Raw genomic sequence first — 14,084 nt, forward strand, 5'->3', positions numbered from 1 at the left:
TAGAGAGGGGGAAAAAATAAAAGAATCTAGATATTCTTTTTATGAGAAAAGCTACTAAGTGAAATCCATGTTGTTTGCCATTCATCATAATAAAACACGGACAAAGGAGACACTGACATAGAGCTTTGTTATCATTTCTTTTAATTGCAAATGTATTGTAGCTTTAAGGAATTGTATGACTTGGCACCCAAGCCCTTTCTACAGGATCACATGTTCTCGTCTCTTCAGCGTAAGATTGTGTTGTATATTGACAAACTCACAATAAGATGGTTAGGAAATGCAGCTTAGTCAAACGCCCAGGTCCATAGGTGTAATCCATAGAGTAAAATATTGTCATGAAGTTGATTTGTGTCTGTGTTGTACCTGACGATTTTTAACTGCATGATTATCCAAAACTGATCTGAAAGCTGATTTCTATCCAAACTCTTCAAATGCAACAATTTCATAACTTTTTTTCAATATAACATACCAAAAAGTGCAGAATCAGTGTGACTCTATTTCCCTCTTCAGTAACAGTAAAAGTGGTTAGATCTATAACTAACAAATGGAGTCTGTCTGCCTTCCAAAGTAGCTATGATGAGGTCTTATGAACACTGTTTTGAACAGACAAGGCTTAAGGGCCTCACTTTGGCAAAGAGAATTAGCTCAGGTCATTTCCAACTTGACTGAAGCAACAGTGACTTCAGAAAGGCTGCGTGAAGACATAGCCACCATTCCATATTTCTTTTTTTTTTTTTACCATTTCATATTTCATGCAGCTCAAATAAATACTGCTACAGGCCCACCATTTTAGACCCCGTGCAGCTCAAATCAACACTTGTACAGATCCACAACAATCTCAGGCAAAAGGAAAATAGAAAATAATTTTTCACAATATTTTTTTCTGCCTCCAGGGTTATTGCTGGGGCTTGGTGCCTCCATTTCAAATCCACTGCTCCTGGAGGTCATTTTCTCCATCTTGTTGTTGTTATTGCTATTGATGTTGGATAGGACAGAGAAAAATTGAAAGAGGAGGGGAAGACAGAGAGGGGGAGAGAAACACGGACACCTGCAGACCTGCTTCACCATTAGTGAAGCAACCCCCCTGCAGATGGGGAGCCGGGGGCTCAAACCAGGATCTTTATTGTCATCCTTGCGCTTTGTGCCATGTGCGCTTAACCCAGTGCACTACCATCCGGACACCACAAAATATTTTAAGACCCAAATAAATCCCAAGCTCCCGTTTTAGTCTTTCAAAAACAAGATGTCACCCAAACATTTTTCATTCCTGATTCAACAATGGCTTCTGAAGACCAAGTTGAGTTTCTTCCGCTTCTGCCCAATCTAGGTCTTTGCTGCTTGGCCCTGAGGGTCTCTCTCTCTCTCTTTCTTTTTTTTTCCCCAGAAAGTACGATTATTTTGGCTCTGTTTTCCAGGAGTCCAAGAGGCTTCTTTTCTCAAAACGGACTTCTTATCCCCCTGGATGGTATGTTTCCTTTGATCTCTGTGATGGTCCTCTGAGTTGGTCAGACAGAACACTCTATTTTATTGACAAGCTTACTAGCAAATGTTTGGCTAAGCAACTTCCACAAGTAAAGTTGTCCTAGGACCAATTGCTGAAGTTCAGAACTTCATTATTTATGTAAAGGCATCACAAAAGGGGATGTTTCTTAATTTCCTAATGTACCTTTTGATCTGAACAAACAGTATGATTTGCATACGAAAACACTCATTGAGGATGACTGCATCAATCTAGATCAGAAAAAAAAAGAAAAACAAAAAAGACTGGCAGGAATGGTGGAATCATGTAGGCAAGAGACCCAGCAATAATCCTGGTGGAGAACAATATATATATATATATATATATATATATATATACAGAGAAAAAAAATCAAAGAATCTAGAGATTTTGTAAGGGGCTACTAAGTAAAATTCATGTTGTTTGTCACGTATCATAATAAAAACACGGACAAAGGAGACACTAACATGAAGCTTTGTTATAATGTTATGATGATGGCCACAAAGCCAATGATGGACTCCCAAACAACTAACTCACTGTCTCTTTGAAGCTTATTTATTTGGTGGGCAAGAGACAGGATTATAAAGATCCTATAGCTGCCAGAAGGATGACATGAGAGAGAAGTCTACGAGACTCTTATAAGTCCAAGGGATAGAGGTCAAAAGAATTCCCAAAGGAATTTACAAGAAAGTATGTATTTGTATTTTTAAGGTTTTCAAATAGGAAAGAAGCATCTCGTTTGTGTTTTCCTCTGTAACACATAAATGTAGATGACGGTACATTTTAAACTAGCACTGAACTACTCAGGAGACTGCCTCTCCAATTCTCTTTAGGAGGACTGTTTCAAGTCTAGCAGAAGAGATTCATCATCATCCTCTACTCTCACCTGGGGCTTAAAAGTAACCTTCAAAGGCTCTAGAGTTGAGAGTTCCCCTCTTTCCTGGGGAAGTCTCACCGCCCCATCCTCTTCTCGATCTGTTTCACTCAGTTCTTCCGTGTGATACTCACTGGCAGGGCCCAGAGCCTCTCCCCTGGCAATGATGTCCACCCCCATCTCCCTGACCTCTTCTGTAGCGCCAGCCACAGCTCGGTCCTTAGCCTTTCCTTTGCGAAGGCCTCGCATCTTAAATGTCTCCCTGGAGGGAGCTGCATTTGAAATGGATTTCTTAAATCTTTCCCCTGACTGTTTCAGCCTTTCTCCCGACTGCCTCAGCCTTTCCCTCCTCTCTGGGGTCACAATTCTTGTTCTAATTGTGTTCACTTTCTTGTCAAAATTCTGGCGTGTCTTCTCCATGTTTTCTTTAGAAAATGCCTTTTTGATATTATCAATGTGCTCCTTGCCTGACTTTCTAAGCTTGTCAGATCTGCTTTCTTCAACGTAACATTCTTCATCTGAGGACAGTTCTATGGGAGGACCAAAAACATTCTCATTCTCTTCTTCATCGTGAGTTAGGTTGCTCTCTTTAACAATAGACAAGGAAGTTGGACACTGAGTCTTCTCCTAAAGGAAAGAAAAAGGAAAAAAAAAAAAAAAAAGAGTTAGAAGTCAGTTATTTGACCTTTAACCGCACCTTTTTAAGATGAAGATGTGTGGGCTTGGGGAGATAGCATGATGGTTATGTAAAAAGACTTTAGGGTCTGGGGCTCCAACATTCCAGGTTCAATCCCCAGCACTACCAATGGTTTAAAACAGTAGTAGTGATGATGATAAAAGTGGTAGTGAAGATGATCAAAGAGAACAAGTATGGGGTTCTCTTGCCCTTATCCAGCTTTTGTAGTCCTTACTTTACCAGACAATAAATACCTTTAGCCTACATGTTTGTTAGCTGTTGGGTTCAAGCAGGAGTAAGTTAAGTCATGGCCCCTTAGAATATACCTAAAATAGACTTCCTAACTTCTCCAAAAATGGAGAACCCAAATCTCGTCTGCTATATTCCTACCTTTAGTTTTTTGATTAGTAAACAATTTATTCTGCTTTATATCTTAATGCTTTTCAGCCACCAAGCTACAGATGCTACCATGATGCCATCCTGGTTTCCCTGGGCAGACAACCTCACCAATGTGTCTTAGAACTCCACCTCTCCAGAGCCCTGCCCCACTAGGTAAAGACAAAAACAGCCTGGAGGTATGGATCGACCTGCCAAAGCCCATGACCAGTGGAAAAGCAATTACAGAAGCCAGGACGCCCACCTTCTGCACCCCATAAAGAACTTTGGTCCATACTCACAGAGGGATAAAGAACAGGGAAGCTTCCAATGGAGGGAGTGAGACGTAGAACTCTGATGGTGGGAATTGTGTGGAATTGTACTGCTCTTATTCAACAGACTTGTCGTTCATAATTAAATCAATTTAAAAAGAGAGAGAGACAAAACCAGAGCACTGCTCAGCTCTGGCTTACAATGCTGTATCACAGGGACCTATGGGAACTCAAGCTTGCAAGCTGGCAAGTTACTTATTAGTAAGCTGAGCTATTTCCTTGGCACTAATGATGCCTTTCAAATCCCCTCTGTGGGCTATTTACTTTCTACCTATTCCTTAAATGTTGGTATTTTTCAAGATTTTGTTCCTCTTACACTTTTTTTTTCTTTATCTCCCAAGCTTTCTCTGAGTTGCTCCTGAGTCTTCAAACTTCACTATTTGAAAAATTACAGGCAAATATCATCTTCAACTCTCCTCTCTGCTAAAATGACTATTTCTAAGTGATGACGCTGTCTCCATCTTGATGTGCCACCAACATCTCAAACTGGACCTGTCTACAACTCAAGGCCCATCCATCATTCTCCCCACAGCCACTTTTTTTTCTAGGACCTCTCTCTGCACCCATATCTATTCAGGTACCAGAGACAGGGATCTCAGAATCATCATCCCAAATAATATTCCCTTTCTTTCACATTCCCATAGGCAGTAGGGTCACCAGCCAAGGTCAAGAACAGCTCTGTTTCTTCCTCATCCTTCTTCCTTGTTGAGTCATCTCGGGCACAAACTTGTGCGATCTCTACCTCCAAAACCTCACTTCCTGAGGAGCTCTGAGGACAGTTCAGATCAGTCCTTCCTCTGCTCAATACTCAAAGCTTAGAGGTCAAATATGTTAGTATGAAAGGGAAACTCTTCTGATTGAGCTAAATTTTCTCAGCCCTCCAGACCAGCAAGACACAACCACCCTCAACTCCATGAATAAAGTCATCTTTCCTCATTCTGTATATGTGATTCTCACTACTTAAAATATCTCTTCACCTCTTTTTATCTGTGAAGATACTTTTTCAAGAAACAATTCATCTGGTCTCCTGTTTACACCAAGATGATACACACACCTCTATTTATAATGTGTATCACAGTCTGAAGCAAATGGAAGCTGTATTAGTTTATAAATGTATCCTTGAGGCCTTCAATACAGAATAGGTTCCATGAAAGCAGGTTTGTTTTGGTTATAGGGTCTTTTTTTAATGTTTTTATTTATTTATTATTGGATAGAGACAGAGAAGAATTGAGAGGGGTGGGGGAGACAGAGAAACATCTGCAACCCTACTCCACCGTTTATGAAGCTTTCCCCCTGCAGGTGGGGACCAGGACTTGAACCTGCAACCTTGTGCACTGTAATGTGTGCACTTAACTAGGTCTGGCCCCTGTTTAGGTTATGTTTTATGTACACCATCTTAACAGCAATCAGAGTGACTATAGATGGTAAAGTCAATAAATGACAGCTGGATCAAATAAGAGACCTATGCCTGCCTTCACTAAATAGTTACCAGGCACCTACCAGGCACCAGCCTATGTTCTAAAACCTCTGAACTTACTGTGAAGAAAACAGTGTAAGAAAGAGCCTCTGCTCTGGAGGTATACGCACTAACGAAACATGTTCCTCCTTTCATATACGCATGTTAATTAGCAGTGTGAACAATATTTCCTACCATACTTCACTCCCAATATTTTCTGAGATGTTTGTATAAAATGGAGTTTAAAGTTCACTTATGGTTGTATATGAACCACAGAGGAGCCCATTTATTAATAAAAACCTTTTAAATAGTTAAATGTAGAGGGAAAAAAATTTAAAAAAATAGGAAACATAAAAAAAAAAGAAAAAAAAGAGTGAGAAAGAACCAAGTTAAAGGGGCCAGGTGGTCATGGACCTGACTAAGCGCATACACACACTACAGTGTGCAAGGACCCAGGTTCAAGCCCCTGGTCCCCAACGGCAGGGGGAAAGCTTCATGAGTGGTGAAGCAGGGCTGCAGGTGTCTCTCTGTCTCTCTATATTTCCCTTGCCTCTCAATTTCTCTCTCTCTCCCCAATAATAAGTAAATAAATAAAGTCAAAAAATATTTTTTAAAAGGAACATAGTATGTTTGGGTGGTATTAAGTGCCAAGGAGAAAAACAAAGGGAGAGGAGGAGACCCAGTGATTAAGGGGGGAACTTGGAAAAGGTTGCTAGTCAAGTGACTGAAGCCTAGATTTGAAGCCAATGTACTCATCTGGAAGAGGAGAAACAGTAAGGAGACTGTGTGCTTGAGATTGAAGAAGAGAAGAGAGTAGAAAGGAGAGGAGGGCCAGATCACATAGGACTCTGTCTCTTTGGTTTTGTTTTCCTTTGTTTTTCTGCCTCCCGGGTTGGTTATCACTGGGGCTCAGTGGCCTTCACTACAAACCCACTGTTCCTGGTGGCCATCTTTTCCATTTTATTAGACAAGACAGAGAGAAACTGAGAGAGATGGGGGGGGGGGCAGAGAGGGACAGAGATAAGATACTCGCAGACCTGCTTCACTGCTTGTGAAGCGTTCCCCCCGCCCCAGCAAGTGGGAAACCAGGGGGCTTTGAGTGGGTCCTCGTGCTTTTGTGCGCTTAACCCAGTGCGCCACTGCCCGGCCCCCTCACATAGGGCTGTATCCAAGAATAAGGCTAGCAGCTCTTATTCTGAGCAAGACAGGAAGCATTTGAAAGCTTTCAGGAGAACAGTAACACGGTCTGACCCATGTTATAAAAGGATCACTCTACTGACAAGAAGCGATGAGGAACAAGAAGCAGGGAGAGGAGTTGGAGACCACTGCACCTCTCAGGAGGGAGGTGACCAAGGTGCTCACCCACAGAGAGAGTGTGAGAAGTGCTCTGATTCCTGCTCCCTTTGAACGGGCAACAGAGTTGGCTGATAAATTTGGGTATGGACTATTAGAAGGTTACAAGGGTGATTCCCCAATACAACAAAAGGACCAATTTGCCATTACCTGAGAGGGGGAAGATAGCAGGAGGAAGACACGGGAGGGGAAGAAGGATTCTTGAGATGCTCACTGGACATCTAAGCTGAAATGTCAAGACAGCAGTCAAGCCTAGAGCAAGCAAGTGGGCAAGCCTGGAACTCAGGAGAGGGGTATGGGCTAGAGAAATTTAGGAGTCAACAGCATAAAGGTATTATTAAAATCAAGAGGTCAGATGAAAGAGAGCTGTTCATAGTCCTTATCCTGTTCTAGAGGGAATATTTTATTTATTTATTCCCTTTTGTTGCCCTTGTTGTTTTTTATTATTGTAGTTATTACTGTTGTTGTTATTGATGTCATCGTTGTTGGATAGGACAGAGAGAAATGGAGAGAGGAGGGGAAGACAGAGGGGGAGAGAAAGACAGACACCTGCAGACCTGCTTCACCGCCTGTGAAGTGACTCCCCTGCAGGTGGGGAGCCGGGGGCTCGAACCGGGATCCTTACGCTGGTCCTTGTGCTTTGTGCTATGTGCACTTAATCTGCTGCACTACCGCCTGACTCCCTCTAGAGGGAATATTAATCTGTATGGCTGTCACAAAAAGACTTACTATTCGAAGACAAGATAAACTCAACAGCCTTGGGCCAGATGGTGGCGCACCTGGTTGAACGTACATATTACAAATGCACAAGGACCCATGTTCGAGTTAGTCCCTACCTGCAGGGGGGAAGCTTCACGAACAGTGAAGCAGGGCTGCAGGTATCTCTCTGTCTTTCTCCCTCTCTGTCTCCCCCTCTCAAGTTCTGTCTCTATCCAATAAATAAATAAAGATAATAAAAAATTTAAAAAATGATACAGCCTCATGCTATTTTAATTAGGTTCTTCCAATAAAGGAGTTCAGGTCAAAACTGGACCTTTGTTTCAGAGAAGTGTATATTTCCAATTTTATTTCATATGAAGCAAAGAGAGAGAGACGTGCCAGACTGCCACACTGGTACATGCAGCAAATCACTGAACTTACAAATTCTGTGCTCTATGTGCTGCCTTAGCCTCAAACAAATTATTTTAAAAGTTTAGGGGCCGGATGGTAGCACACCTGGTTGAGCACACATGTTACAATGTGCAAGGACCCGAGTTCAAGCCCCTGGTCCCCACCTACAGGAGGGAAGCTTCACAAGCGGTGAAGCAAGTGTTGCAGGTGTCTCTGTCTCTCTCCTTCTCCCTATCTCCACCTTCCCTCTTGATTTCTGGCTGTCTCTATCCTATAAAAAAATACAGATAATTTAAAAATATTTTCTAAGTTTAAAATGAGAAACTGGGGGGGGGGGTTGTTGTTAAATAGGGTCTGGACCTGCAGTTAAGCAGACAACGTGAAAGAATCAAGGAGAAATATCAGTTAACAAGTCAAAAGGAGATCTAGCAGAGAGCAGCATCCCCCGATACCAAGAGGAAAAGTTTCATGAAGGGAGAAGTTCAAATCTTTTAAATTTTCCTAAAGGACATGGGTGAAATTGGGGCTTGGGAATGTGGCAGAAACTAGTGGTATCGAGAATCGGTCCCAGCCACACAGCTATGTAAAGGAATCTAACTCACTGTTAATAGACTGTATTAAAGGGGTCAGGAGGAGGCACACCTGGTTAAGTGTGGAAGGACCCAGGTTCAAGGCCCTGACCCCCATCTGCCGAGGGAAGCTTCACGAGTGGTGAAGCAGGCTGCGGGTGTCTCTGTCTCCCTCCCTATCTCTTCCTCCTCTCTCAATTTCTCTGTCTCTACCCAATAATGAATAAAAATTTTTAAAAAGATTGTATTGAGTAAGCAAAAATTTTTTAAATTTTTTTAAAAAAATTTTTAATTTATTTATTGGATAGAGACAGTCAGAAATCCAGAGGGAAGGGAGGGAGAGGGTGAGAGACAGAGAGACACCTGCACCACTGCTTCACCACTTGGAAAGCTTTCCCCCTGCAAGTGGGGACTGGGGGCTTGAACCTAGGTCCTTGCGCACTGTAATATGTGTGTTCAACCAGGTGCGCCACCACCTGGCCCCAGTAAGCAAAATTTTAAAGAGCGTGAGATTTAACTGAATCTGAGTCAAAACTTCTAAAAGAAACTATACTCTTGAGATGCAGATTAAATCTGTTCAATAAAATAATAAAAATAATAATCATGATTCACTGACACATATTCTAAAAACCGAGCATCCTGATAGTTAGGATGGTACCCCTGGAATTGCTTTTTCTTTGGACACTTAGAACTTCTTAGCTACAGAAGTGGAAGAGTCTAGAAGCCATTGAAAATAATAATAACAACAACAACAAAACACAGCAGGCTGGGTGCCTCCCAGCTTTCTGATGAATCCGGCAGAAGTAGCAAAATCAGTCCTCACCTTTCCTGACACCTGCTTCAAGGAGAGTCACTTCAGCAGCAACACTAAGTGGACTGGTGTGGCCTGAGAAGGCCTAATTAGAAAAGGAAGGAGCCAAAAACAATCACACTTGGTAGGAAAGGAAACACTCCCAACCCCCCTGTGAAGGAATCAGCTATAGCTTAATTCAGGATCACATAACCTTCTTCAAGTGCACCACAAACTTTTGCAGAATGAAGCCTGAAAACAAAACAGAGGTAGCCTCAGAGAAATCACATGCTAAGCAGATCTGCTGGGCTGCAGAAAAGCCATGTCATTCATCTTTCCTGATTTTCTATGCCAAAATATGTCATGATTATTCTGACGAGCCCAGTATCTGCTGTAATTCGAATGGGTCAGAGATACCATAAGTTCATAGTAAATACTCTGTAATACTGTTTGCAGATTACAGGGTTGATTTCCAAATATAATTATTACGTAATTTATGTGGAAAAAAAACAAGTCTAGGGAAAGTGATTATTACTTTGATACTCAACTTATTATAGTTGTTTATAATAAAACAACTATAATAAGTTGAGTATCAAAGTAACATATTTAATGAAATCTTAAGTGTATAGCAGACTGGAACTTATGATTAGGGAATAGCCAGATGTCTCATTTGGCAGCCAAGCTGCGTGGCTAGTTAAGTTGATCTGTGAGAAGATACGGCCAGTCTCCTGGTCTGCAGGGTAAAACCACGCGTAACAACTTACGAGCACCACGCCAAGGGGAAGCTTCACAAGCAGTGGGCAGGGCTGTGGTGTCTCTTTTCTCTATCTCTCACGCTTTTTCTTTTCTTTTTAATATTTGTTTCCTTTTGATGCCCTTGTTGTTTTATTGTACTTATTATTATTGATGCCGATGTTGATGCCATCATTGTTGGATAGGACAGAGAGAAAAAGAGAGAGGAAGGGAAGGCAGAGAGGGGGAGAGAAAGACAGACACCTGCAGACCTGCTTCACCGCCTGTGAAGCGACCCCCCTGCAGGTGGGGAGCCTGGGTCTTGAACCAGGATCCTTAGACAGGTCCTTGCGCTTTGTGCCATGTGCGCTTAACCTGCTGCGCTACTGCCTGACTCCTCGCACACTTTTTCTTATTTATTGATCTTGGATAGAGACAGGGAGAAATCGAGAGGGAAATGGGAGGTAGAGAAACACCTGAAGTTTTCTCCCTGGTAAGGAGGGTTCTCTCTCTCTCTCTAAGTGAAAATAAAGGGGAGAAAAAAAGAGTCCCATGGGAGCAGTAGAATCACACAAAGGAAAATTCAGCAAAGTCCTGGTTGGGGAAGAGGGTAAAATCACTTCAGCTGAAGAGACAGCATAATGGTTATGCAAAAAGACTCTCATACTTGAGGCTCTGAGGTGCCAGGTTCAGGTCCCCAGCACCACTGTAAGTCAGAGCGGAGTAGTGCCCTGGTCTCTGCCTGTCTTTCCCTCTGCATCTCTCTTCAATAAATAAATAAATATTAAAGAAAAAAATCACTTCAAATGACTTAGTCTTACCTTTGAAATAAATATCCTTCCTGTTCCCCCTTCTATCCTTTTTTTTTTTTTTTGACTCCAAGGTTATTGTTGAGGCTCGGTGTCTGCACTACAAATCCACTGCTCCTGAAAGCCATTTTTTCCGTTTTATTGCCCTTGTTATCGTTGTTATTATTACTGTTATTGTTGTTGCTGTTGTTGAATAGGACAGAGAAATTGAGAGAGATGGGTAAGACAGAGAGGGGGAGAGAAAGACAGACACTTGAAGACCCTGCTTCACCGCTTGTGAGGAGACCCCCCTACAGGTGGGGAGCCGGGGACTTGAACCGGGGTCCTTATGCCGGCTCTTGGCTGCTGCGCTACTGCCGGCTCCCTCTATTCTTTTTTTTAAATTTTTGTACATTTATTTATTTTCCCTTTTGTTGTCCTTGTTTTTCATTGTTGTTGTAGTTATTGTTGTTGTTATTGATGTCGTCGTTGTTGGACAGGGCAGAGAGAAATGGAGAGAGGAGGGGAAGACAGACACCTGCAGACCTGCTTCACTGCCTGTGAAGTGACTCCCCTGCAGGTGGGGAGCCCGGGACTCGAACCGGGATACTTAAACCAGGTGCTTGCGCTTTGCACCACGTATGCTTTACCCGCTGCGCTATTGCCCGACTCCCTCCTTTTTAAAGGATCAATGAAAGCCATGGGGGGTGGAGAGGAGACAGATCCAAAACCCCCCTTAGCCACCCCACACAACTTTATCATTCCACAGAGGGCTGTTGGAGAACTGACTAATGTGTGAAGAATGCAACAGGGACTAATGGCCCATATCCCAAAAATCTGCCTACATAACACAACTGTTTTGCTATCTCATTACGCTTTTTTTTTTTAGGTTCTTTTTTTTCCCTCACGTATGTAGGCACACATCCATTTTCTAAAAGGAAGTGTGGCAAAAACTGAACATACAGTAGAGATTCCTGGGTTTATGCTTATCACAGATTCTTTGACATAAAATTTTTAGCCCAAAAGCTTTGTGCATTTTTTTAAGTTTTTAATCCATACTACTAAAACTGCTCTCCAAAAAATGCTATGCCAATTAATACTCCTATAGTCTCCCCCTCAAACTGAGTAGACACAATAGCAAATATTGTTTATAATGTGCAAGAGTGAATTTCTGCAACTTTGTTTTCTATTTTGTGAGCTGTCTAATAATGATTTTCCTGTTTTCTACCATGGGTGGAAAGTTCAAATTTTTCCTCTTGATTCAGAAAGTGTATTAGACTATACTTATTCAAAAAATAAGAGTCAAATACAGAGTAATACAGAAACTTAGCGCAATCAATACAAATGCCACATAAACCATCAATTTAGCTAAGTAAGTAAAAAGATGTTGTAATCAAATATAAGAAATAAGAAATCACTTATAGGGCTCTTCCATCTGTATAACTACAATAAGGAAAAATCACTGCCTGATCACTGAGAAATTGAGGTGTGTGGGTCTGTTTGTTTTTGCAACTTACTGTTCTAAGTCAGAATGTCAGCAGTCGAAGTACATTCTAGAGGGCTTTGACAGGCTTTGTCTTATAAGGACGAAAAAATAACGTTGTAGGGTTGCTATTCCTCAAATTCTCTCTCTTTTTTAATTTTATTATCTTTGCTTATTGGATAGAGACAGCAGAAATAGAAAGGAGAGAGAGGGAAAGAGAAGGAGAGAAAGAGAGAGACCTGCAGTCCTGCTTCACCACTTGTGACAATATCCCCCTGCACTGGGGCCGGGTGGTGGAGCACCTGGTTGAGCACATGTATTACAGTGCACAAGGACCCGGGTTCGAGCCTCCGTTCCCCACCTGCAGGTGAAAAGCTTTGCCGAGTGGTGAAGCAGTGCTGCAGGTGTGTCTCTGTCTCTCTCTCTCTCTCTCTCTATCACCCCATTCCCTCTTGATGTCTGGCTGTCTCTATCCAATAAATAAAGATAATAACAATTTTTTTAAAAACATTAAAAAGAAAAAATCTCCCTGCAAGTGGGGACTAGGGGCTCAAACCCAGGTCCTTGCACATTGTAATGTGTGCATTCAACCAGATGCATCACCACCGGGTCCCAAATTCTCTTCAAATTCTCTTCGAGTTCTAACATTCACAGAGTCTGAAACAGCTAATATGGCTGATACACTGAAAGGACCTTCCCAATATTGACTCTCAAAGGCAAGAGAGAAATAATATCATCCCTTATCCACAGTTCATACTATAGAAATAAAATGGTGGATGGCTCAGAACAAGGACAATGGCAGTAAGTTAATTAACATAAAAATGATTTTATCCCGAGAACTCTGCTTGAACAGAACTCCACAAGGAAATACAACAATCACAGTGTAACAAAGGAACCCTCTGATGGGACTTTGGGCAATTAAAAGATACAAGAAGAGAGTCGGGTGGTAACGCAGTGGGGTTAAGGGCACGTGGCACAAAGCGCAAGGACCGACTCAAGGATCCCAGTTCGAGCCCCCGGCTCCCCACCTGCAGGGGAGTCGCTTCACAGGCGGTGAAGCAGGTCTGCCGGTGTCTTATCTTTCTCTCCTCCTCTGTCTTCCCCTCCTCTCTTCATTTCTCTCTGTCCTATTCATCGACAGTGACATCAATAACTACAACAACAATAAAACAACAAGGGCAACAAAAGGGAAAATAAATGAATGTAAAAATTTTTTTTAAAAAAATAGATGCAAGAAATCGCAGACATTGAGCTGAAGGCGTAAGTGCCAGCTTACCTGGAATATGACTACGCGGAACTTGTTTTTCTTCATTATTTCCTCTTGCCGGCTCTCAATTTTTTTAACGTGGATTTGCTGCCTCTCCACCCGGGCCTTCATGTCTTTAACGTGAGCACCGACTTTTTGAGTTTTCTCAAACAACTTGTTAATGGCATAGCTTGTATTGCTGTGCGACTGTGAGAATTTCAGCAGGTCGATCTGGACAGATTTGATGGCGTTTCCCATCTCCCTGTGTCTCTCCTCTATTCTCTTCTGACTTGCCTGCACACTGTCCACAATGGCAGCTACTTTGTCGAGCACAGTCACGATGGTCAAGGCGGCATCTTGGTCTTCATCTTCTGAGACACTCGACAGGCGATTCAGGTACATCTCAGCAGCATTTGAGGGTGACCCACTATGCTCCATTTCTTTCTTCTTTGAGCAAGAGGTCCTACCACAGTCAACTCCAGCACTGAGGGCAAACTGTAGCTTGATAAGAGGCAGCAGCGTTGCTTAAAGGGTTGGAAACCTCACTCCTGGAGACTGGTCAAGTATTTCTAACTATAAATACTCATACATGACTATTCTGCAATATGAACCGTTGCAAAGCACTGGGGATGGTTCCAAACATGCTTGCTGACCGACTAAGGGACTCAAATAGGACTGTGGTAGGAGGGGACGGCTTAAAAAAAAATTTTCACCAAAGCCAACATGTTACTAATATTAGATCTAAAAGCCAAATGGCCTCATGGTAAACTCCAGAAATGGGGTGAAGAAGCATTTATCTTTA

General features: G+C 42.2%; 1 protein-coding gene across 1 annotated transcript; it reads right to left on the reverse strand.

Annotated features, from left to right (window-relative positions):
- Positions 1 to 2,037: 2,037 nt before the first annotated feature.
- On the reverse strand, positions 2,038 to 13,854 carry CAVIN4 (caveolae associated protein 4). The gene is made up of 2 exons (XM_007526775.2): positions 13,313 to 13,854; positions 2,038 to 2,999 (listed from the first exon to the last, which is right to left on the reverse strand). Exons 1-2 carry the CDS (start codon positions 13,718 to 13,720, stop codon positions 2,328 to 2,330), a joined length of 1,080 nt encoding a protein of 359 aa, XP_007526837.1. The 5' UTR covers positions 13,721 to 13,854; the 3' UTR covers positions 2,038 to 2,327.
- Positions 13,855 to 14,084: the final 230 nt, after the last annotated feature.

This window comes from Erinaceus europaeus, chromosome 10 (assembly GCF_950295315.1).
Source record: "Erinaceus europaeus chromosome 10, mEriEur2.1, whole genome shotgun sequence".
NCBI lineage: Eukaryota > Metazoa > Chordata > Mammalia > Eulipotyphla > Erinaceidae > Erinaceus > Erinaceus europaeus.